Raw genomic sequence first — 26,556 nt, forward strand, 5'->3', positions numbered from 1 at the left:
ATTCCAGTGTCTGACCACTCTTTCTGGGAAGAATTTTTTCCTAATGTCCAGCCTAAACCTACCCTGCTGCAGCTTGAAGCCATTCCCTCTTGTTCTATCGCTAATTACCTGTGAGAAGAGACCAGCACCAACCTCTCTACAATGTCCTTTCAAGTAGTTGTAGAGAGTGATGAGGTCTCCCCTCAGCCTCCTCTTCCTCAAACTAAACAGTCCCAGCTCCTTCAATCGCTCCTCATAAGATTTATTCTGCAGGCCCTTCACCACCTTCGTTGCCCTCCTCTGCACTCGCTCCAGCACCTCGAGATCTCTCTCGTATTGAGGTGCCCAGAACTGGACGCAATACTCAAGGTGTGGCCTCACCAGTGCTGAGTACAGGGGGACAATCACCTCCCTCCTTCTGCTGGTCACACTATTTCTAATACAAGCCAGGATGCCGTTGGCCCTCTTGGCCACCTGGGCACACTGCTGGCTCATGCTCAGCCGCTTGTCAATTAGAACCCCCAGGTCCTTTTCTGCCAGGCAGCTCTCCAGCCACACTTCCCCAAGCCTGTAGCGATGCGTGGGGTTGTTGTGGCCCAAGTGCAGGACCCGGCACTTGGCCTTGTGGAAGCTCATTCCATTAGCGTTGGCCCATCGGTCCAATCTATCCAAGTCTCTCTGTAGAGCCTCCCTACCCTCATGCAGATCAACACTCCCGCTTAGCTTCGTGTCATCTGCAAACTTGCTGATGATACACTCTATGTCCTTCTCAAGGTCATCAATAAAGATGTTGAACAGAAATGGTCCCAACACTGAGCCCTGAGGGACACCGCTTGTGACCGGCCGCCAGCTGGATTTAACTCCATTGGCCACCACTCTTTGGGACCGCCCATCCAGCCAGTGCTTGATCCAGCAGATCGTATGCTCATCCAGGCCATGAGCCGCCAGTTTTCCCATGAGAATTCTATGGGGGACAGTGTCAAATGCTTTTCGAAAGTCTAGGTAGATAACATCCACAGCCTTTCCCTCGTCCAATAATCTGGTCATCTTGTCGTAGAAGGAGATCAGGTTCGTCAGGCAGGACCTGCCTTTCCTGAACCCATGCTGACCAGGCCTGATCCCCTGCTTGTCCATTGTATGACTCGTAATGGCACTCAAGATGATCTGCTCCATGACCTTCCCTGCTCCCGAGGTCAGACTGACAGGCCTATAGTTTCCCGCATCCTCCTTTCTGCCTTTTTTGTAGATGGGTGCTACATTTGCTACCCTCCAGCCCATTGGGACCTCCCCAGTTAGCCATGACTTCAGGTAGATCATGGAAAGTGGCTTGGTGAGCACGTCTGCCAACTCTTTCAGCACTCTTGGATGTAACCCATCCGGTCCCATAGACTTGTGGGCATCCAAGCGGTGTAGCAGGTCACTGATCACTTCCTCTTTCATTGTGATGACCTCGTTCAGCTTCCCCTCCCTGTCTCCTAGCTCACGAGGCTGGGTGCCCAGGGAACAGCTCATTCCACTGCTAAAGACTGAGGTAAAGTAGGCGTTGAGCACCTCAGCCTTTTCCTCATCCTTTGTGACTATGTTTCCCTCTGCATCCAGTAAGGGAGGGAGATTTTCCCTAAGCCTCCCTTTGTTGTTAATGAATTTATAGAAACATTTTTTGTTATCCTTAATGGCTGTAGCTAGGTTGAGCTCTAGCTGCGCTTTGGCTCTCCTAATTTTCTCCCTGCATAGCTTCGCTATATCCTTATAGTCTTCATGAGAGACCTGCCCCCTCTTCCAGAGGTCATAGACTCTCCTTTTGTTCTGGAGGTCCAGCCAAAGGTCCCTATTTGGCCAGGCCGGTCTCCTTCCCCGCCTACTTGTTTTTCAGCACACAGGGACAGCCTCCTTCTGTGCCTTTAAGACTTCTCTCTTGAAGTATGTCCAGCCTTCCTGGGCTCCTATATCCTTCAGGGCAGCCTCCCAAGGGACTTTGTCAAGCAGTCTTCTGAACAGGTCAAAGTTTGCCCTCCGGAAGTCTAAGGTGGCAGTTTTACTAACCCCTCTCCTTGTTTCCCCAAGAATCAGAAATTCTATCATCTCACGATCACTGTGCCCTAGACGGCCACCAACCTTTACTTCCCCCACAAGTTCTTCCCTGTTCACAAGAGGCAGGTCCAGGAGGGCACCTTCCCTGGTCGGCTCACTTAACTTCCTCACACAGCTGGTATCTTCCACACATTCCAGGAACCTCCTGGATTGTTCCCTCTCTGCTGTGTTGTATTCCCAGCAGAGAGCCGGGAGGTTGAAGTCCCCCACAAGAACAACAGCAAGTGACTGCGAGATTCCCCCCAGCTGCTTATAGAAAGCTTCATCCGCCTCACTGCTTTGGTCGGGAGGTCTATAGCAGACTCCCACAGCGATATCAGCTTTATCGGCCCTTAACCTAATCCAAACACTCTCCACCCCATCATCACTATACTTGATTTCTGAGCTCTCATAGCATTCTCTAACATACAGGGCCACTCCTCCGCCTCTCCTTTCCTGTCTGTCCCTCCTGAAGAGCTTGTAGCCATCGATTGTGGCACTCCAGTCGTGTGAGGCATCCCACCACGTTTCTGTGATAGCCACTATGTCATAGTTTCCCTGGTGCATCATGGCTTCAAGCTCCCCCTGTTTGTTGCGCATACTGCGTGCATTGGTAGAGATGCACTTCAGATGTGCCAGTGACTCCAGCACCTTTTTGTGAGTGTGGGCCCCATTTCCCACCAGACCCCTCCCAGGTGCTTCCATGATTTCTAAACATCTATCCCTTCTCTCAAATGGAATGGCAGAGTGAGAGTCCTCACTAGTCCACCATCGTTCAAGCCCTGGCATGCCTCTCTTGGGTTTAGTCCTGACAAGCCCAGTTGTCTCCCCTTCCCCCCTCATATCTAGTTTAAAGCCCTGTCAATGAGCCTTGCTAACTCCTGCCCCAAAATTCTTTTCCCCTTCTGGGACAGGTGCATCCCACCTGCCACCAGCAGGCCAGGTGACTCCTATAGCAGCCTATGATCAAAAAACCCAAAGCCCTGCTGATAACACCAGTCCTGGAGCCACGAGTTGACCTGATGCCTCTTCCTGTTAATTTCCTCATTCATGATTGCCACTGAAGGGGTAGAGGAGAACACAACTTGCATTCCTGATCCCTTAAGCTGCCACCCCAAGGCTCTAAAATCTCTTTTGACTGATTTTGGGCTCCTTCTACCCACTTCATCACTACCCACCTGAAATACTAAGAGGGGGTAATAGTCAGAGGAGTTTACTAGGGCAGGAAGTTTGTCCAACACATCCCTGACCCATGCCCCAGGGAGGCCACAGACTTCCCTGTGAAGTGGGTCTGGACAGCATATTGGCCCCTCCGCCCCCCTCAGTAGAGAGTCACCCACCACAATGGCCCATCTGCTTTTCCTTTTGGAGCCAGTTGTGATGCTGGGTCCATGGCGACTTTGTTTTTCTAAAATTTCTGGCCTGGGTGTATCGTCCTCCTCTCCAACAGCCAGTTCCTCCTGCAGGACTCCATGCCTGTTCTGCAAGGGTAACTGGGAAGGTGGGAGGGGCCGGGAGGGGATTCCCCTGCTTCCCCAAGCAGGGACCTGTTTCCATTCCCCCTCGTCTCTGCGATCCCCTCCTATTGCCTGGTGATGAGAGGGGAGGGGGTCCTCTGACTTGTGTGGGGCCTCACCCTGTTCCCTCTCTCTCAGGGAGCGGGTCCACCAGTCACTCTCCCTCTCGCATTCTCTCATACTCCTCAACCTTTCCACTTCTTCCTTCAGCTCAGCCACCAGAATGAGCAGATCATTTACCTGTTCACATCTTACACAAGTGTTGTCTCTGCTGCCCTCTATTGCAAGTGCCAGGCTCTGGCATTCTCTGCAGCCAGAGGCCTGGATGCCCATATGTTTGCGCGGGGCCTCTGTCTGGGTGCCCACAGTTTTTTTAACAGACGCCTTTGACCGGGTAGCAACCACGGCTGGATCTCTAGACACAAGCGAGACCTTGTGACTCGACGAGATTTACAAGTTTAGAAAAAGAACTAAACTACTGTAACGAAAATAATAATAAATAAGGAAATAGTAAATAATAATAAAATAATAAAAATTAAAGGAAAAAAGTATACAATATATACAAACCTGTATCCAGCTCCCAGGATGATGATTGCGTCACCAGCAGGCACAGGGAAAGTCCCAGACTGGAGTCAGCGACAGACAGGAGCAGGATTCCGCATCTGGAGTCAGGAATGCTCGGATCGGGATCAAAGGCAGACAAACAGACAGGGTCCTCCTTGGACGTCAGCCATTGAAGAAAGAGAGCTGACCCTTTGCTCCCTCAGCTTTTATACTGAGCATGGGGCAGATGGGATGGAATGCCCTGTTGGTCAGTTTTGGGTCACCTGTCCTGTCCGCTCCTCCCTGCAGGTGGGACCCCTCTGCGCTGCTCCGCTTCCGACCCTCTAACGGGGCAAACAGCGAAGTGAGCTGACCTTGGATGTTATAGCAATAAGTCTAAGCAAGAGCCTCTGTGCCTACCATTCCTTGGCACAAACTGGCTTATCACTCTGAGAGTGAACAGTGTCTGAACAATATGCTGTTAATTTCAGACTTTAGTCGGTTCGAAGAGGCCCAGCTAAAAAGTAAAATTACAAAACAGAAAATTGGTTCTGTTTTACCTCAAACCAGGACATTCCACCCCTTATTCCATACCATTTGTGTCATGCTCAGATTACTGTCACTTCTTATCCATCAAATATATACATATATATAGATACATAGATCTCTCATTTATGATTTATCTATATACACCAAAGTTCATTTAGTTCATAATTACAGGTTTTCCTCTATCATAGCAGACTCTGAGGGCAGAAAAGATGATATGAAATTCATTGTGGTCCGTGTCCACAGGTAGCATGTCCATCCTGAAGAGTTGGCTGGACACCGCTTGATGAAGCTAGCTCAGGTTTCATCACCACTATGTTATCCTGAAAAACACTTATAGAACACTTAGTATTATATGACAATTGACATCATATAGCTCAGAACTGAGTATTCTCACCAAGGGTTAGATTTCCTTGAGGCACACATTGAATTTCTCCGTTCTCCAGCATCACCCACCAAGTACATCCAGGCCCTTGAGCAAACACAGTCCCACAAATGGGTTTGCCTTTGCCTGAGGCAGGAAAAGCCCAAACGGTTTTCCCTAACATATCCCTTTCATGCACCACAGGGACTTTATCCCCTTCTACTGCATGTAAAAGGTCTGACTGAGCAGGACCAGCTCGATTGATGGATCCCCTGGTGTTAACTAACCAGGTAGCTTGTGCTAAAGGCTTGTCCCAATTTTTGAAGGATCCACCCCCCATTGCTTTCAGGGTGGTTTTTAATAGTCCATTGTACCGTTCAATTTTCCCAGAAGCTGGTGCATGACAGGGGATCTGCTATACCCACTCAATGCCATGTTCTTTTGCCCAATTACTTATAAGACTGTTTTTGAAATGAGTCCCACTGTCTGACTCAGTTCCTTCTGGAGTACCGTGTCGCCACGAGACTTGCCTTTCAAGGCCCAGGATGGTATTCTGGGCAGCAGCATGGGGCACGGCGTAGGTTTCCAACCATCCGGTGCTTCCTTCTACCATAGCAAGCAGATAGCACTTACCCTGGTGGGTTTGAGGGAGTGTGATGTAGTCAGTTTGCCAGGCCTCCCCATACTTATATTTCAGCCGTCATCCCCCATACCACAAAGGTTTTAACCTTTTAGCTTGCTTGATGCTGGGATAATGGGGCTGATCTGGAGTCAGGAATGCTCGGATCGGGATCAAAGGCAGATGAACAGACAGGGTCTTCCTCGGACGCCAGCCATTGAAGAAAGAGAGCTGACCTTTTGATCCCTCAGCTTTTCACAGATTCACAGAAACTTCAGAGTTGGAAGGGACCTCCAGAGATCATCTAGTCCAACTCCCCTGCTAAAGCAGGATTGCCCAGAGCCAGGCAGCTCTCCAGCCACACTTCCCCAAGCCTGTAGCGATGCATGGGGTTGTTGTGAAACATGGTGACCCACCATGGTTCATGCTCTCTCAAAAAATGTCTGGACAAGTTGCCTACATGCATATGTTGGCTACTACTGTATAAATTTCTACAAAACCTTTGGATAACTTGTGATGAGAAGCAGCATATCAGTATCAGTACTCAATGTTAATCTTGCAGCAGCTTTCTTTTTATTCATTGTTATAAAATATCTGATTTTTTCCATTTTAACTGAAAACATTCTGTGATGTGTAAAGTTCTTAAAAATTCCAGTATCAAAAGTTCTGTATTGAACAACAGTAGTAGCTTTTTTGGTTTTGTTTTAATCAATCTTCTAAATTGGCTGGATTTTCTTATTGTTGGTCTAGGCTATGGAGTTGCTTGTGGAAAAAGCAATTAGCAGCGCTACTGGACCACAGAGTCCTGGGGATGCACTGAGAAGAGTTTTTGAGTGTATATCTTCAGGAATTATCCTTAAAGGTAAGTTGCATTTGATCAGTGTCTGTGTACTTATGCTTAACTAATGTAAAATCTGTAATCTTGTTTGAAATAGTAATTAGCCTAACCGTTGTAGGTGGTCCTGGCCTTCTGGACCCTTGTGAGAAAGATCCTTTTGATACACTTGCTGTAATGACAGATCAGCAACGAGAGGATATTACTTCAAGTGCGCAGGTAAGGAAAAGTATGTGTGAAGTAACTAAATTTGATGGCTGTTTTTCTGGGTGGGGTGTGGTAGGTTTGGTTTGTTTTGTTTTTTTAAATAGAGCTATATGGTGGACATGAATTTTCCTTTCTTAGAATATAGTCTGATCTTTCAGATGATCAATCTTAAGCTAGGCAATGAAAATGTCACAACAGAGGATGTATAATAGTGTTCAGTTTGGCACTAAAATTAACATATTTTCCTGAAAAGTTTGATGCACTCCCATCTATATATATCTGTAAAGATGCTCACTCTACAGCAGTATGTTAATAGATTTAAATTACATTGGCATTTAATATTTTATAAATAAATCTGTGTAAGTTTAATTTTTAATATTTACTCTATCCACTTACAGTATTGACTATTCATGCTTGCAGCTTAAGAGGTTACTGCCCCTACTTCTTCATTTGATCCTTTTGCTAAAGATTACTAATGCGTAATGGGACCTGTGACAAGCCTTGGCTGCTTCAGTGCAAGTCCAGCAGCTAAAACACATGTATCTTATTTTTAAGCTAAGATGATGTACTTTGTACAGAAGCAGCAAATGTGACATACACATTTTATTGTGTTGACTTTGTTGGGGGAAGGAAGAGGGAATAATAAGAGCTAAGGATAATATACACCACTAATGTTCTTCATTAATTGTTTGACAAAGTACTCAAAGCTGACATTTGTTTCTAACAGAAATATCTTCTTTCTACCCTTTTTCTAGTTTGCACTGAGACTCCTTGCATTCCGTCAAATACACAAAGTTTTAGGAATGGATCCGTTACCACAGATGAATCAACGCCTCAACATCCATAATAATCGTAAAAGGAGAAGGGACAGTGATGGGATAGATGGATTTGAGGCAGAGGGAAAAAAAGACAAAAAAGATTATGATAACTTTTAAAAATGTTTGTCATTAGTGCTAAGATCGAAGGTGATAAAAAGTCCATTTGTTGCCTTGCTTTTAAACGGACATAATAATGTCTGTTTAAAATATCCAAAACCAACTCGGTAATTAGATTTGGAAGAGAACAACCTAGCTCTTCTGTGAGATTCTGAATATTTTAATGGATGTACTGTATCAGACAAATTATGGATGGAAAGACTGCAAATGGAAACTCTGTTGTCATTGGAAAAAACAGTTTGATGTTTTTTCCTCATTGCATTTTCTTTAAATGCATTGCTAACTTTAATTTCTTTTTTTGTCTTTTTTTATCAAGTGCATTTTCTTATCTTGATTGTATTTAATGCAGCATTTGTACTTCTGTTACTATGTGTATTTTGACTTTTTATTTGGAAGTTTTTTTGTTTGCCTTTGATACTAGTTGTATAAGTTACTTTGTGTTAGATAGTATAAACTGTTCCCCTCCCAATTAATATTTTACAGAACTTTATTTTGTAAAGCGAGACTGCAGGGTTATGGTGGGTTTTTTTCCCTAAATGTGAAGGGGTTACAACACAATTATCCTGCCATTTGAGTACTCAGAATTAAATGTTTTTGCCAGTCTTGTGGCATTTGTCTCCTTAGTGTGATATAACAGTGTAATTAAGACAATTTTGTGTTAATCTAATCAAGTTTGCTGTTAATTGTGCATTAGCAGTATAAAAGCTAATATATACTGGCTTGCAACAGTTTTAAAGCAGCTGCATAATTGATCAAAGCTTTGCATGATGTTTTTAAAACTATCATTTTCGGTTAAATGCCTAGGTCTTTGTATGATTGACTTTGTGACATAGTAAGGCCAAAAAATAACTTTCTGAATTACTTTTCTCAATATTACAAGCAGAAGCTGGCATTTCCCATTTAGACAGTTAGTCATTCTTTTCAGTCAACTTTGTCGATATGAGATTAACGTCTCTCAGCCCTTAAAATAAACATTTGTCATATCAGTGCCTGTGAGGTTATTCCTTATAGCTATTCCTGTATAAACTTTCTGTGATTTTTTTCAATAATTCAAATTTTAAAAAGTGAAGTATTACTGAAAAAGTGAAGGTTATTGAAGAAGGGGGGGCAACCACAACAGAAAATTATTTGATGTGGCCATAGTGTATGCTTATGTCTCTTTCAAAAAGCTAAATATAGCAGTGGTGTAGTACAGTTACATCATATTGTTGGTGTATGCTCTGGTACATAGGTGTGATTTGTTGTCACAGCACTACAGTGGAATACACAAATAAAAACTAAAATGTATTAAATGACTAAAATTCAATATACACTGGAAACTGAAGTTTCACTCATTCTGTTCAATGTGTGTTATGTTTTGTTGAAAACCCATAAACCGCACAGATTAACATAGACTAACATTCTGGTAACTACTTTATCAATGGCTGTAGGAGAGTATCACATATTAAAAAGATCATTTGTTATTTCTGGTACAATTTATTAAAAAACCCCTTTTGTTACATTTTGAGGCTGAATTTATCTTTGACCTTTTTAACAAATAGCTCTTGGAGTAGGGGGATGTTTTTGTTTGTAACACCTACTGCTAACAGCATGGACCTGTGGAATAAAAATACAATATTTTAGAAAAATAGAGGGAGTCAAAGAAAAATTTTAAGTGTTCTTCAAGTATCAGTGCAATTTTAAAAGGAGTGGTTATTAGTGGTTAGCAAATAGAAGGAATGCTTTCTCATTGTAGGAAACATTTCTTATCAATTTCAGCATCAGAAATACAATAATTAACATGTGCTTTAAAATTACTTTAAAAGAAAGATTACATTTTTGTAATTGTAATTCTGTTGTAATTGTAATTCAATTGTAATTGTAATTCTGTTGTCCAGCCCTGATGCCTAGCTCCAATCATGTGCTTGTTCTCCCTTGGAGGCATGGGTTGTCCCTGCTGACTGCAGGGGGGTTGGACTAGATGACCTTTAAAGGTCCCTTCCAACCCAACACATTCTATGATTCAGTCTATGATTCTTAGTCTTTTTTTTTTAAGAGGATATCTTGCTGCCATGGTGTCTAGTTAGCCATATACTATTTATTTTGAAAGCTACAGGTGCTATTTATGTGGCTAGTTCAAATCCATACCAAAGTTTCTTTCCTCATAAAGCAAACTTGTCTATTCAGACACGTGACCCTAAAATTTAGGATTAAAAAGGTCAAAGATATATTTTGGATGTCCTGTATTTTTGTTCTACTGGCTTTTAACTCTTAACCAGTTTCTGGATCTTTTGAACTACTGTATACTTAAAGTGATTCCACATTAAATATGAAGCTGTGACCATGGTTTTTGCGCTGTGTGGTGAAGAGTGAATTTGCAGTTTGTTTCTGTTTTTCCTGCCCATTTTAATGGGCTATTGTCGTGGTTTGGCTGGAATGGCCAATCAGAATGACAGATGGCCCTCCCCTCCCTCTCTCCAAAGAGAGGAGAGGAAGAGATAAGGAGATCATAGAATCATAGAATCATAGAATCATTTAGGTTGGAAAAGACCCTTGGGATCATCGAGTCCAACCATCAACCCCACTCTACAAAGTTCTCCCTTACACCATATCCCCCAACACCACATCTAAACGACTCTCAAACACATCCAGGGATGGTGACTCCACCACCTCCCTGGGCAGCCTATTCCAGTGTCTGACCACTCTTTCTGGGAAGAATTTTTTCCTAATGTCCAGTCTAAACCTACCCTGCTGCAGCTTGAAGCCATTCCCTCTTGTTCTATCGCTAATTACCTGTGAGAAGAGACCAGCACCAGCCTCTCTACAGTGGCCTTTCAAGTAGTTGTAGAGAGTGATGAGGACTCATCACTCATGGGATGGGACTTCATTTACAGTTAGTGAATCATCATCAGCTCCTCCCCAAATCAGTACTGACAAAGTATGGGAATACATTGGTTCTGACTCTTCTGATGAAGATCAAGGAAAGAGTTCTTCAAAAGATGATAAGGGAGAGGCTCCTGTGACAGCCCAGGAGGAGGAATCAGATACAGAGGTAATCATTAAATACTTCTCTATGAAGGATCTGCAAAATATGAGAAAGGATTTTAGCTGTAATGATGGTGAGACACTTGTCTCCTGGTTGCTCCGATGCTGGGATAATGGGGCTGATAGCATTCCATCCCATATGCATCATGCTCGGTATAAAGTGGTCTATTGCTAGACCACTCTCCATCGTCTTTGAAAGGTCATGGGGAACAGGAGAGGTGCCTGAGGACTGGAGGAAGGCTGACATCACTCCAATCTTCAAAAAAGGGAAGAAGGAGGACCCAGGGAACTACAGGCCGGTTAGTCTCACCTCTGTCCCTGGGAAGGTAATGGAGCGACTCATTCTGGATGTCGTCTCCAAACACGTTGAGGAACAGGAAGTCATTGGAAGTGGTCAGCATGGATTTACCAAGGGCAAATCATGCCTGACCAATCTGATAGCTTTCTATGATGTTATAACGGGTTGGCTGGATGAGGGGAGAGCCATAGATGTCATCTACCTTGACCTTAGCAAGGCTTTTGACACTGTCCCCCATAACATCCTCATTAGGAAGCTGAGGAAGTATGGGCTAGACGAGGTGACAGTGAGGTGGATCGAGAGCTGGCTGAGTGACAGAACTCAGAGGGTTGTGATCAGCGGCACAGAGTCCAGTTGGAGGCCTGTAACGAGTGGTGTCCCTCAGGGGTCAATACTCGGTCCAATTTTGTTCAGTATATTCATTAATGACTTGGATGATGGGACAGTGTATCCTCAGCAAGTTTGCTGATGATACCAAGCTGGGAGGGGTGGCCGACACTCCAGAGGGCCGTGCTGCCATCCAGCGTGACCTGGACAGGCTGGAGAGCTGGGCAGAGAAGAACCTAATGAGGTTCAACAAAAGCAAGTGTAGGGTCCTGCACCTGGGGAGGAAGAATGCCAAGCACCAGTATAGGTTAGGGGTGGACCTGCTGGGAAGCAGCTCTGAGGAGAAGGACCTGGGGGTCCTGGTAGACAGCAAATTATCCATGAGCCAGCAGTGTGCCCTTGTTGCCAAGAAGGCCAATGGCATCCTGGGCTGCATAGGGAAGACTGTGGCCAGTAGGTCGAGGGAGGTCATTCTCCCCCTCTACTCTGCACTGGTGAGGCCACAACTGGAGTACTGTGTCCAGTTTTGGGCTCCCCAGTTCAAGAGGGACAGGGAACTACTGGAGAGAGTCCAGCGGAGGGCTGCAAGGTTGCACAGAGTCTAAAAAAAAATAAATTAAAAATAAATAAATAAAAAAAGTAAGGCTGTGATCTTCACTAGTGCTGATCATAAAATTTTAACTGGTAGCACTGCATAACTGCAGTTAACTTTTGAAGTTTGGAGAGGTTTATTCCAGTCCTGCCCCCTGTGCTTTGAAGAATTCAAGTGTGTATCTACTGCCCAGTTTTCAAAACTCTGTTTTTTTTCCTCAGATTATTTAGTTGCATTTTCAACTGTGAAAGGCATTCTTGGTGCTGTCTAATTGCACTGCTGAAATGAAATACTGTCTGAAGTTACAGAGAATACTATATAGATGGCCTTCATGTCTGTACTCGTTTGCATCTAATAATGTTGTTCAGCTATTCAATAGAAATCACGAGTGTTGCTGCAACTCTGTGGCCTCTTCTGTGAAAAGCCAATTTCTTAATTTTACCTTGACTTGGTCAGAATTCCTTTCTAGCAGTCTTAACTGTGACCTGTTTGTTTTGGCAGACTGGTGAAAGCTTCAAGACACAAAGCAGTCCTTTCAGATTTCTTACTGCGTGGGACTGGTCTGTGCAGTTTGACCCCAAGGCCCAGTATTTCCTGAACAACCCTCTTTATGCAGAGAAGCCAAAACCAGATAAAAGTCAATGGAAAACTGCACAACTCAAAGTAAGATATGTGCTGCTTAATTTGTATTTTTGAAATTATAAATATATTTTGCACAACTCAGTCATACTTCAAATGTACTTACAGTGGAAGCATTGGTGCAAAGTTTTAATTGACAAAATATATGTACACCTCAGACTCACCAGGGTCTTAAGAATACAATTTGCACCCACCTCGGTTATAAATCACTGTTTTACAGTTGCTGTGCATAGCTATGAACTTAATTTTTTTGTTTGTTTTTATTTTGTGCTTTTGTGTAAGTGTAGTGATAACTTCTTCATGGGACTTACCATCCAGATGACTTGCACTGACATGTTTGAAGCAAATTTATTTTGTTGTTCTATGGAGTACCTAACTGAAATACATAACAGGGTTATAATTGCCTCCCTAATTTTGTCTTGAGTGTAATTGGGGTGTGTGCATACCTTTTAGAATCATAGAATGTGTTGGGTTGGAAGGGACCTTTAAAGGCCATCTAGTCCAACCCCCCTGCAGTCAGCAGGGACATCTTCAACTAGAGCAGGTTGCTCAGAGCCTCATCGAGCCTGGCCTTGAATGTCTCCAGGGATGGGGCCTCCACCACCTCTCTGGGCAACCTGTTCCAGTGTCTCACCACCCTCATTGCAGAAAAAATTTCTTCCTTGTATCTAGTCTAAATCTCCCCTCTTTCAGTTTAAAACCGTTACCCCTCATCCTATCACTACACTCCCTGATAAAGAGTCCCTCCCCATCTCTCCTGTAGGCCCCCTCATTCCTGGAAAGTAGCAGAAATTCAGTAAGAAGAGTTTTGTTTGGGGTAGCCTTTTTTTGATTGTAATATCCCTGTTTTGTTGGTCAAATTCTGTTCTGTACAAAGCATTCTCAAGTGAGACACTGTCCGTATGATCTACAGCATTAATCAGGGAACTCCTATATGGTAGAAAGCAAGGAGGAACTATTGGATAAAAACTTGTAAATCAAGTGCTTCTTGATTTGTGTGGCTAGCTTAAACTAAACATGGAAGTCTGTAATACTTGAATGCATGCAAAGAATTCTCCTTTTTCAAAGAAAAATGCTTTATTCATTGTTACTTTGTTGCTATAGTTACAGTGCCGGGAAGGTATCTTGGAATGCTAATTATGCTGTGTAAAGTATTTGGTGTATTAGCCATTGAAGAGTAACAGTTTTTAGACTATATAACAAAGCAGTGACTGTGTTTAAAGTGACTTTGTTGCTTGTAAGTATTTTCTGAATACAAGTTATGTTTTTCTTTTAAGATGTTTTCTAAAGTCCTATCAAATTTTTCTCAGTATATTTTTCTCTTCCTTCCTCTTAAAGCATCAATGGCAACTTTCTCTGCCATCGATGCAAACAAAATCTTCCCTGAAGAGAGGATTTTTCAGGGAGGAAACAGATCATTTAATTAAAAACATTCTGGGTAAAAGAATTAGCAAGTTCATAAATTATTCAGATGAACCTCCTAATAGCTTCAGGGAATCTTATGATAGCTGGCATAGTAAACCTGTTGACTATCACAGTCTTCTGTTGCCTCGCATTGATGGCCCTGAAATCAAAGTCTGGGCACAATAGTATTTATGATGGATTCCTGAGGCCCAGCTTGATGGTGGTTGGTACAGTAGCCACAGCTGCCAAGATTTTGGACTTGATGGAGTGAAAATGGATGAAGAAGATAGTCAAGCTATTTCCAGAGATGTACATGCTGTTCCAGTGCTGAGAAATTCTGCCTGTTTGTCATCCTTCTTTGCATTTACTTTACTTAAGAGACAGTCTGTCAAACCAGCTTTACCCACTAGCACCTGGAAAGACTTGGAAGATGAAGATGACTTGTTCAAGAGGGATGACAAATTTATTGATTTAAGTGGTGATATGTCATAAAGTTTATATCATAAAGTATGAATTGTATGTGGCTAAGCTGAGTTTTAAATGTTGTGCTGTATCCTAATATAAGGAACTTGCTCAAGCATCTGCAGCCTGTTAAATGGGTTTGTGAGGTTAAAAAATAATTTGGTTGTAAAGAACTATTTGCCATGATTAACTGAGCATATTCTGAACTTCCATTTCACTCTCTACAGTATTTATTGCAGAAACACATTTTTAGCATAGGTGTAATAAAAACAAAAGTCTAGGCTGGAATAGCCATATGGAAACTTTGTTGAAAAAAAACACCCAACATTCTCTTCTGATGTAAAAGTGGTATAGTAAATACATATAGCAACAATCATTATTTTAACATAAACCCTCTTCCCCTTACGTTAAGAATGCTAGGATTGAAAGTACTGTGACTAGGAACTGTTAATGCATCTGCTTTCCCCCCATGTAAAATAAATAGGGGAAGGTCGCAACTAAATGTGCATTTAAAAATAAGCTTTTTACAGCTGAGGAATAAACTTGTGGTCACCAGGGTTTTTCTGTCTACTGCAGCATCAACTGAAGTCATGTGCTTGTCAACCTCATCTTTTCTGACAGCATTCATCTTTCAGCTTGCAGAACTTCACCTTGTGTGTTATTATAATAGCAGCTTGGCTGCTCTAAGCATGTGCATGTGCTTAGCTTAAGGATCAGATGCAAGAGCTTAACTACACATTTCAAGTCTTATTGTGTGGCTGCTGTGCTATATGCCCTTGCTCCCTTGGAATATTAAGTCACAAATGTTTCTGTTAATTGCAAGAAATAGCCCAACTGTGAGACTCTAATTTGCATTGAGTATTTTTTTTCTCCTTTTAGAGTGAGATTTTCATTCTGACTTCCCCATTTATGCCAATTGCCTTTGAAGCTTTCTGTGGCTTGCACTGAAACCCTCCACATAGAAGGGAAGACTTTTTTTCTTTTTTCTCTTTCCTGTAATCCTACAGTGAAGTTGGATTTGCAGTCTTTTGCCACTTGTCATGAGTTGGTACAGCTTATGAATGTGGTGTTCATACCATATGAACACTTGCATCCTAATGCTGGATGTTATAACAGTACCTCAGTGAAAAAAGCCATAAAGAAATGCCTGTTGACTTTGATCTACTGTATATATAAACATACACAGAGTATTTTTACTGCAAATAATTGTCCTTTGTAAAGTTGAATATTATTTGACTGGCAAATCTAATTTGAACCCTTAAATTCTAGAATGCCCCAAGAATGGAGGCAAGTCATAAGATTGGTTACAGTGAGAGGGTAGACATTGAATATTTTCTCTGCTCTCATACCAATTTAGAAGTCCATGATGGAAAATTCAGGTGGTAGAGAAACTTGCTTAAACTTAACTTGCTCAGTGTAGTCAGGTATATTAAAATGGGTCACTTCACACTGAATCGTAGTTAATATGTACAGCAAAAATTTATCAGCAGACCTCAAATTAATATGTTAAAATAAATTATTAATGGGGCATCCATGACTGGATGGAGAGATGAGGGGAGGGCAGTGGACGTTGTCTACCTTGACTTCAGCAAGGCTTTTGACACCATCTCCCACAGCATCCTCATAGGGAAGCTTAGGAAGAGTGGGCTAGATGAATGGACAGTGGGGGGGATTGAGAACTGGATGAAAGACAGAGCTCAGAGGGTCGTGATTAGGGGCACAGAGTCTAGTTGGAGGTCAGTGACAAGTGGTGTCCCCCAGGGGTCAGTACTGGGCCCCGTCCTCTTCAATATACTCATCAATGGCCTGGATGAGGGGATAGAGGGCACCCTCAGCAAGTTTGCTGATGACACAAAGCTGGGGGGGGTGGCTGACACACCAGAAGGCTGTGCCATCATACGGAGAGACCTGGACAGGCTGGAGAGTTGGGCAGAGAGGAACCTTCTGAAATTCAACAAGGGCAAGCGTAGGGTGCTGCACCTGGGGAGGAATAACCCCCTGCACCAGTACAGGTTGGGGGCTGACCTGCTGGAGAGCAGCTCGGTGGAAAGAGACCTGGGAGTCCTGGGGGACAACAGGATGACCATGAGCCAGCAATGTGCCCTCGTGGCCAAGAAGGCCAATGGCATCCTGGGGTATATCAAGAAGAGTGTGGCCAGCAGGTGGAGGGAGGTCATCCTCCCCCTCTACTCTGCCTTGGTGAGGCCGCATCTGGGGTACTGTGTCCAGTTCTGGGCTCCCCGGTTCAAGAGGGACAGGGAACTGCTGGAGAGGGGATGGCAAAGGGCTACCAAGATGCTGAGGGGACTGGAACACCTCTCTTATGAAGAAAGGCTGAGGGACTTGGGTCTCTTCAGTCTGGAAAAAAGACAGCTGAGGGGGGACCTTATCAACGCTCATAAATACTGAAAGGGTGGGTGTCAGGAGGATGGGGCCAGGCTCTTCTCAGTGGTGCCCAGTGACAGGACAAGGGGTAACGGGCACAAACTTGAGCATAGGAAGTTCCACCTAAACATGAGGAGGAACTTCTTTACTTTGAGGGTGGCAGAGCCCTGGCACAGGCTGCCCAGAGAGGTGGTGGAGTCTCTGGAGACATTCAAAACCCGCCTAGACACGTTCCTGTGCAACCTGCTCTGGGTGACCCTGCTCTGGCAGGGGGGTTGGACTAGATGATCTCCAGAGGTCCCTTCCAACCCTATGATTCTATGATTCAAAGGGGAGAGCTTAATGTAACTCTATACCAAACTGAAGCTTCTTGGCTCTTGATTGCCTTAAGTCTTAGCAGTGCAAGGACAATACTTGAGTTTAAAAATGTACCAGTACTTACACTTTCTTCTGTGATACATATGATTTTACAGCTAGCACTTGCTAGAATGGGCTGTCCAGCACATGTCCTTCAGACTTTATTATTGTAATTCAAGTGACTCATGTATGCAAAAATACTCTGCATGTTGAATGAGCACTGAATTTTTATGGGGAAGAAATGTCTGTCATTCTAAGGTCATTTGGGTTCAAGGGTTTTTTAAACACTTCCATTAGAAAAAATATTAAAATATTAAATTGATTTTTTCTATACTTTTGATCAAACTATTGTAATGTTTCAGTCATGAAGATTACATATTTAAATTGAAGAACAAATGTTGGAAGTCTTATTTGTACATAACTTATCAAAAGTTTATATAGAGGAGAAACATATGTATGGAATTGAACATGGGAACACTTCTAATGTAGAGTAAATACCATTGTTATTGTGTTTCTGCATGAGGAGAAATAACTGGACTCCAGACGATCCAATGTGAATCAACAGAAGCCGTTTATTAAGCACAGATCATCATCTTTTATACCCTGCGTTGTAGCCGTACACGCGACTCGCTTATTTCTGATTAGCTCGTTACACTGTCCACGCGCTGTCCATGCAGTTCGTTCACAGATCAGATTGGTTACAAGAATTCGCATAGTCAATTGCTTAGTCATTAGCACAACATGTTTTCTACCTTCTCAGTTCCCGTTTTTCCCATGTACTAATTCCATCTTCTACCACCTGTTTTGCTCTTAATCTAATCTCTCATAGTAGGGAGGCTGGCTCACATGGCCATTTTCTCTCAGACACATTCCTACAATACCCCCTTTTTCTTCTTGAGCCAGCCAGACCTTATGCATGGCATTTTCTATCATGCCAGTCACTTTGCGGAGAACACACGAGGCTGCCATAACCAATAATAATATAACCAACAGTAGCATGAGCCCTTGTTTTAATAAGTCTGATAACCATCCCGTTATACCCCATGGGCTTAACCAATCATCAAAACCATTTTTGACCACTTTTAATTTGGACATGTTATCCTTCAGCTCCCGTAACTGCTTATGAATGGATGATGAGCGGTCGGAAAGGTTCATACAACACATACCTTCAAAATCTTCACATCCGTGACCCTGAGCTAACAGCAAAAATCAATAGCCGCTCGATTTTGCAACGTAGCATGCCGAATGCTATCAGCATCAGTAAGCAAGCTAGATAGGATTTCAGTTGTAAGGTTTATCTGTTTACTTGCCCAACACCCTATCTTATTCAACATATTTAATGCCGTCGCTGTTCCTAGCGAAGGAAGAATACTTAGCCCTATTCTTTGTCCGAGATTCGGGAATGTTCTATGGTGGTCACAGGATGGAGTGAAGGTATGAACTGTTCTCTTGGCTCTGTGGTTACTGTGTGCTCTGCTCACTGTGTCCTTGGCCGTACGCAGGCCTCTGCTCGTAGATCTGCCCCATCTCCCCCTTTTTTGTTTAACACCAGACCATTTATTAACAAGGTCGCCATGACTTGTGCTTCTACTCGTCGTGACGCTCTTAGCAGGTTATATACTAAACACAATTAAAAACAGAATCAAAAAGAACCCTGCTAAGGCAATAAATACCCAGATTCCTAAATTTAGCCCAGAAAGCCAATTTCTTTGGATTTACCCACGAGAAATCCTTTTGTAATATTTCAAATACATTGCGGTTCATTAAGTCTTGAATCTTTAGTATTTGAGCTTTTAGCTGATCACGTAAAGGACGAATATTTTGTTGCAACGACATGTCAAAAGCACCTTGGAGATGGTGTTTAACCATTTCCCAGCCATGTAGTGACGTATTCCAGGGGAGAGATGTAACACAAAGTCTTCGAGAGTTGTACTCCCAATCACAATACAGAGAAAGACGTTTTTAATGCATTTTGCCGATTCCCTGTCCATATTACTGCTGTTTTATACCTTACTCGCGTTAAATTTACACAATAAGATTGATTACATTCTTGTATACTTGCATTTTGAGCCGAAGCAAACATACGGATGAGAAGTACAAATCATTACAGAATTGTCTTGCTCACAACTTCTGCTTGTTGCAGTATTATCTGTGGTTAGCATGCACCCCGATTCAAGGTGCTTATAATACACCTTCGGTTGTTCAGGCCATTCAACAGTCCTTCTGAAATGTCGCTCTACTGCTGTGGATGACAAAGACGACATGTTTAGAAAATTTAAAACATGAGTTGCTTTATACAATCGCTCTTGAGGTGTCATACCTACGGGATTCCCCCTTTTTTGTTTAGCAAGCGTGGTTTTTAAAGTATGATGCATACGCTCCACAATTGCTTGCCCAGTCGGGGAATGGGGAATATCGGTGACATGTTTAATACCCCATGTCTGTAAAAAGGCCTGTACTTTAGCGGACACGTAAGCTGGTCCGTTATCAGTTTTTATAGTTTTCGGTACTCCCATGACTGCAATGCATTGCAACCAATGTCAAATAACATCACGAGCCTTCTCTCCTGTACGAGCAGTAGCTACAACAAAGTGAGAAAACAAATCAACTGAAACATGTCCAAATTCCATAATGCACGTAACATCGGATTGCCAAAGTTCATCAGGTGTAAGCCCTCGCGGGTTAACCCCCGCAAATGATGGCAGAGGAGCCAGCTGCTGACAATCGGCACGAGTTCGCACAATATCATGTGCTTCTTGTTGTGTTAAAGAAAATTGCTTCCTCAATGCCTTCGCATTTTGATGAAAAAAATCATGCGATGTTTTAGCTTGCTGCATAATGTTCGGAGTTGTTACCGACAGAGTGTGATAATCTGCAACTGTGTTTCCCTCAGTTAAAGGACCAGGTAAACAGCTATGAGAGTGTACGTGGACAATAAAATAAGGAAACTGTCTTTTTCATAAAAGCAACATTAATTGCAGTAAGAGACTAAATAACAATTGGTTCTCTAGTTGTTTTATAAATGCTCCTTCAAGTCTTTCAACAATGCCAGTAACATATTGAGAGTCTGCCACTACATTTAACGGTTCCTGTTGAAATAAGTCAAAAGCCTTTACCGTGTCCCTGAGCCATCTACAAACACCGTACGGGTGCCAGCAAGAGGCTTTGGTGCTAGCAGGATGCGTGGCTGTAAAGGAATTTGTGAAAGTGACTGTAATAGTCTGTGCCAGGGCAAAGAATAATTTATTTGCCCAATATAATCTGCTAAGGCAATTTGTAGGTTAAGACTTTGTGATAAGACTCATAGAATCATAGAATCATTTAGGTTGAAAAAGACCCTTGGGATCATCGAGTCCAACCATCAACCCCACTCTACAAAGTTCTCCCTTACACCATATCCCCCAACACCACATCTAAACGACTCTCAAACACATCCAGGGATGGTGACTCCACCACCTCCCTGGGCAGCCTATTCCAGTGTCTGACCACTCTTTCTGGGAAGAATTTTTTCCTAATGTCCAGCCTAAACCTACCCTGCTGCAGCTTGAACCCATTCCCTCTTGTTCTATTGCTAATTACCTGTGAGAAGAGACCAGCACCAGCCTCTCTACAGTGGCCTTTCAAGTAGTTGTAGAGAGTGATGAGGTCTCCCCTCAGCCTCCTCTTCCTCAAACTAAACAGTCCCAGCTCCTTCCATCGCTCCTCATAAGATTTATTCTCCAGGCCCTTCACCACCTTTGTTGCCCTTCATTGTAAGAACATTGTTCTTACAGTATTAAACTAAACAACTTCTTGAAATTGCTACAGCAGAGTATTTCTCAAACCAAATGTGTATTGAGCATGGATTGGGAGATTGTCACAGTAAACCATACTGTACAAATGAAAAACATCTAATTTTTTTTTCCCAAAGATTACAAGTTACTGACATCTGCATGAAAACAGCAGTAGCACAAATCATACCTTCAAAAATCATGCTACTTTGGATATTTCCTAAAGACAATGTTACAAGACTGTGACATACTTGTTTTTGAAGTCTCATACAGTAATAGCTTATGCAGAAGCTGTGAAGGGCCAGGTCATGTTATAACACAAGGTGTGCCTCTGCCTCACCCACTTCTTCTAAAGATCAGTGAGTGTACTTTGACTGCTTGGCTTTGATTTAAGACTGTACTCACTGTAGTGAAAATGTTCAGCCATTGATGTATACCATATTGGAATGCAAATGTGTACTTTATAAAGGTACTTCCAGCCAACTTGGCCTCCTGATCTCTTGCTCCAGCTAAAGCTTTTTCTATTCATGCTCAAAGTATGGAAGCATAAATTCTTCAGCAGGTAGTAGCATACTTCCTGTAGTGGATGTCTTATGATGGGTTACTTTTGTCACACCAGAGATTACCTTCATTCTAGTCTTTAGCTGGAAACTTCATATGCATTATTTACTGCCTGGTACATACTTGAAAAGTTGATCTGGAGAAACAATTTTTTGGAGAGGGGCACCTCCACGTTGAATACAAAGGGAGTAGAAATTAAGCTGTTCAGGCTGTGTTAGAAGAATGTGGTAGAGACTGCAAACAGTTCTGAGTCCCAGAGAGGCTTGCTTGGGAGGTAGGTTTGACTTTAAAGAGTGTCAGTTTTAACCTCTTCCCAGCCTCCATAACAAGTTTAATAGAGGACTGCTAACATCTTGGCAAGTGTTTGTATGGGTAAGGGATGCTTGATGCTGCTGTGCTTTGGACTACTGTGAAGCCTTGTCCTCACGTGAAAACTCTGTTCAACAGTAAAATGCTGTTGCTTGATTGTAGCCTGTTACTCTGCTTCCAGCAGGCATTTGGTTTCTCAGGTTTTTTTCATTTTGGTAATCCAGTAAAATGAACTAGGTATTTCCCTTAATGTTTTGCCTGGATGCTTAGAGTAGGCAGATAACATTTACCTAGGAAGTGCATTTGTTAATTTATTTTGTGAACAGCAGAACTATGAAGACTGATTTCCCATGATGTCTTGTCTGGCCATACCACAGTTCCCTCAACTTCATCCTTTCTTCTAGCATTTCCTACCCTTGCTCATACCATAGCATCTTTGGTCTTCTCTCCCTCCATCTTCTCTCTACTCTTAAGTCATGTGCTGTATCAGCAGTTAATAGATTTGTCATTGGTACTAAATTGCTGGACAAGCCAAATTTAGTATCTTGGTTCCTGGGAGACCAAGTAAATGGATATGGCTTGGCCAGGTGTGGCAGTGTGCTCTCCCCTTTTCCCCCTTCCTCTCCCCCCCCCCAGCTCCTGCTCAAGCCGTGGCCATCAGTGGGAGGTGTGATGAGTTGCACCTGGACTTTGGGGGATGGTGTGGAATAATTACTAAATTGGCCAAGAATACAAAAGTACAGCATTGTTCACACATTAAGGAAAGTCATAAAATCAAGAGGCTTCTGAGGTAGAATACAGCCGCAGCTGACACGCAAAGAATGCCACATCTGCGATTCCCTGTACAAGGCTGTTTGCGAAACTACACGAGGGATGGAACGGAACGCGCTTGTTCCATGGCCTTCCCTTGTGACGAATAGCAGATATGGGGACGAGATGGTACTACGGAACTGATAAGCGGCCTACACGCTACCCGAGCCAACATTTCGTCAAATGTTGATGAAATGCTGTCCTTTGTGCAAACTTTGCTCACCACAATGTACCAAAACACACCTCCGTCCCGGAGGCTACCCGCCCCCGAGGTGCGACCACTCCTCCTTGAGTACATTAATCATAATAAAAGTGCGTATGACTAAAGTCACTCAAACTCCACCTTGAAGATAAAAAAAAAGTATAAAAACAGCCCGAGAGAGAGGGGATGCCAGGGAAGACACCATTGCGAAGAATTCCATCGCCGATTTCCGGGATCAGTTGACGGGCTGAGCCTTTCTTTCCCCCGCATAGGGATGCCTTTGGGTAAGACTTCGATTACACCGAGTGCTTCCCCAGGAAACTTAGAAATGTCTCTAGAGACTCTCTATCCTACATTTATAGCCAGGCTGTACCGTTTATAATTTTGTCACGCGTTTTGTGTACTTAACAATAGCTTTATTTGCACATGCTTTGCAGACAGTGTATTTATCACCGGCAATCCTAAGAACCTGTATATCTGTTGTTCAAATAAACTGCACTGTTTCAGTAGCTAGCCGTTTCGGTTTCTCACTGAATGCGACCAAAGACTGGAGAGTGGCCGTGCTAGTTCAGGAGCACGACTAGACTGAAGGTGCAGTCCACTATTAGTGTATCCAAATCGTAACAGTTTCATACATATTAAATGCGACTGGACTGATAGTGCTGGATTGGGCATCGCTCAGAATTTAAACCTAGCCGCACCTGGCCTCCCACCTTGGTGAGGAGTGTTAGAACGCAAGGGGGTTTATCTTCTGCCAAAACCGCTTGGCCCCTTTCACGCAACAGATGCCTGGCAACACAGCCAAAACACTGTCTGGAGTGGGGGCCTAGACATCTTGTTCCCATGGGAATATGACTATAGGTCAATTATCTTACTCCATAAATAGCGGACAGCCCAAGAGCCCTTTGAGCTCTCCTGCACGGCAGCGGGCTGCACGCCAGGATCTCCCCTTGAGTGGGGACGCTCGCTTAAGGTTCTGCTCCTCGAGGCTGAGAGATTCCTTGCCGCAGCAGATTCTCGGTAAGTGACTGATAGCATGCTAAACTTTGAAATCTTAGCTGAGTGAGATAAGGATTGATTGCGCATATAGAATCCTTTAGACACAAACCGTTGACCAAGTCTGGGACTAGGAGTGGATCCAGCCGCCCCTAGGCTCCTCTCTGAGAAGGAGTTTAGAAAGCCAGGGGGTCCTTTCTGAACCTCGTGACTCAACGGGAAGGTCTCCCTGACAGCTTGTCTGACCCTGGCCTCTGTGCAGTAAATAACCAAGTGTGCCCTGGCATCGAATCTCGTAAAACACTGTCGCATTCACTACTGACTTTGTTAAATCGCTGTTTTATATTAATAAATACTTCACTGCTGCTCTATTACAAGTGAAGTTAATCACTCCGCCCGTGACACCAGGCCATATAGTCTCCAGACTGCCTGTTAATATCTAATAACTTTTGAAATCTGGGGCACAGGTTATCTTTTCTTCCCTTGTCCCAGTTACAGGCAGGGACTCCGAAAGAAACAGACGTGTGCAGTCTGTCAATAGATGGCTCTGTGGCTGGTGTCACCGCCACAGTTTTGGGTTTTTTGGGATGACCTACACAGCACCAGGCTTGTTGGCATCGGATGGGGCTCATCTTTCTGCAAGGGGGAAGAGGGTGTTTGCTCATGAGCTAGCGGGGCTCATTGACCGAGCTTTAAGCTAGGCTTGTTGGGGGAGGGGGATATTACCCGGCTTGCTCGTGACAAGCCAAGAGACGATGCTCCAAGGTCTGAGGGGTGGGTCGCTAGTGAAGGCCCTCAACCTATTGCTCCGAGATGTGCTGGGTATGCTGCAGCACACTCGAAGTCTTATGGGGATGAGCCATGGGCTCCTGAGGCAATAGGAATGGGGGAGTCACAGATAAAACACCCCCAAGGAAGACCAGCTGAAGAGCAGCACGAAGGAAATGCAGCCACTCCAGCTAGTAGGACAGCTTCATCAGGCGCCCAGCTGAGGTGCCTTTATGCAAATGCACATAGCATGGGAAACAAGCAAGAGGAGTTAGAGATGTGCACACGCCTCCAGGGCTATGATCTTATTGGCATCACAGAGACGTGGTGGGATGGCTCTTATGATTGGAGTGTTGGAATAGAGGGATACAGGCTCTTCAGGAAGGACAGGCTGGGAAGACAAGGAGGGGGTGTTCCCCTCTATGTCAATGACCAACTGGAGTGCATGGAGCTCCACCTGGGGATGGATGAAGACCCAATGGAGAGCTTATGGGTCAAGATTAAAGGGAACACAGGGGCAGGGGACATTACAGCAGGGGTCTGCTACAGGCCACCTGACCAGGACGACGGAGCAGATGAGGCCCTCCACAGACAGATAGGAGCAGCATCACATTTGCAGACCCTGGTCCTCATGGGGGACTTCAACCACCCCGATATCTGTTGGAAGGACAACACAGCAGGGCATAAGAAATCCAGGAAGTTCTTGGAATGTGTCGATGACAACTTTCTTCTTCAAATGGTAGAGGAGCCAACGAGGAGAGGAACTATGCTGGACCTTGTCCTTACCAACAAGGAGGGGCTGGTGGGGAATGTCAATCTCAAGGGTAGCCTTGGCTGCAGTGATCATGAAGCTCACTACCCTGGACTTCAGGAGAGCAAACTGACTTCTTGAGGGATCTGCTTCACAGAGTACCGTGGGAAAAAGTACTGGAGGGAAGAGAGGCCCAAGAGAGCTGGTTAGTATTCAAGGATCACCTCCTCCAAGCCCAGGAGCAGTGCATCCCAAGAAAGAAGTCATCAGGTAAAAATGCCAGGAGGCCTGCATGGATGATCAAGGAGCTCCTGGACAAGCTCAAAAGCAAAAAGGCCTATAGAGGGTGGAAGCAAAGACAGGTAGCCTGGGAAACAAACACCAGTTTTCAAAGAGCTAAATCTTAACTATTTATTCTAGAACTCTGTATTGAGAGATCCAAACTGTGGCTAAGTACTTACCATTGTTGCTTCTGTGGGCCTTAAACATAAATAGTGTGGGCTGATACTGGAAATTCATGATTTATTAAATGACATCCTTGAATTGTGATGCGAACTACTTACAAGGCATGGAAACAGGACTAGTTATCTAACAGTACAAGGGTATCATGGTGTTCCTCAAGAGTCGGTATTGGGACCAGTGCTGTTCAACATCTTTGTCAGCGACATGGACAGTAAGATTGAGTGCACCGTCAGTTTGCCGATAACACCAAGCTGTGTGGTGCAGTCAACATGCCCGAGGGATGGGATGCCATCCAGAGGGACCTGGACAGGCTTGAGAGGTGGATCTGTGCAAACCTCATGAAGTTCAACCAGGCCAAGTGCAAGGTCCTGCACCTGGGTCACGGCAATCCCAAGCACAAATACAAGTTGGGCAGAGAATGGCTTGAGAGCAGCCCTGAGGAGAAGGACCTGGGGTGCTGGTGGATGAGAAACTCAACATGAGCAGGCAATGTGTGCTCGCAGCCCAGAAAGCCAACAGCATCCTGGGCTGCATCAAAAGAAGCATGGCCAGCAGATCCAGAGAGGTGATTCTGCCCCTCTACTCTGCTCTGGTGAGACCCCACCTGGAGTACTGCGTCCAGCTCTGGAGTCCTCAGCACAAGAAGGACATGGACCTGTTGGAACGGGTCCAGCGGAGGGCCACGAAGATGATGAGAGGGCTGGAGCCCCTCTCCTATGAGGACAGGCTGAGAGAGTTGGGATTGTTCAGCCTGGAGAAGAGAAGGCTCCGGGGAGACCTTATAGCGGCCTTCCAGTACCTGAAGGGGGCCTACAGGAGAGATG

At 44.0% G+C, this 26,556-nt stretch overlaps 1 protein-coding gene and 1 long non-coding RNA gene across 4 annotated transcripts in view; both read left to right on the top strand.

Moving 5' to 3' along the window:
• Positions 1-9,936, top strand: part of LOC141735522 (zinc finger RNA-binding protein-like) — a 71,868-nt gene extending 61,932 nt beyond the window's left edge. For 2 of the 3 annotated variants that reach the window (XM_074568440.1, XM_074568441.1), the window contains exons 18-20: positions 6,389-6,500; positions 6,595-6,692; positions 7,436-9,936. In XM_074568440.1, coding sequence (XP_074424541.1) covers positions 6,389-6,500; positions 6,595-6,692; positions 7,436-7,615 — 390 coding nt within the window. In that variant the 3' untranslated portion in view covers positions 7,616-9,936. Of the gene's footprint in view, positions 1-6,388; positions 6,501-6,594; positions 6,693-7,435 lie in introns of those variants that run through there. The other variant, XR_012584765.1, reaches the window with a different exon arrangement.
• Positions 1-24,126, top strand: part of LOC141735557 (uncharacterized) — a 176,587-nt gene extending 152,461 nt beyond the window's left edge. The window contains exons 2-3 of the long non-coding RNA XR_012584778.1: positions 22,331-22,443; positions 23,541-24,126. This is a non-coding gene — a long non-coding RNA (uncharacterized LOC141735557). The remainder of the gene's footprint in view (positions 1-22,330; positions 22,444-23,540) is intronic.
• The last annotated feature ends 2,430 nt before the right edge of the window (positions 24,127-26,556 follow it).

The sequence above is a fragment of the Larus michahellis genome, chromosome W (assembly GCF_964199755.1).
Source record: "Larus michahellis chromosome W, bLarMic1.1, whole genome shotgun sequence".
Taxonomy (NCBI): Eukaryota; Metazoa; Chordata; class Aves; order Charadriiformes; family Laridae; genus Larus; species Larus michahellis.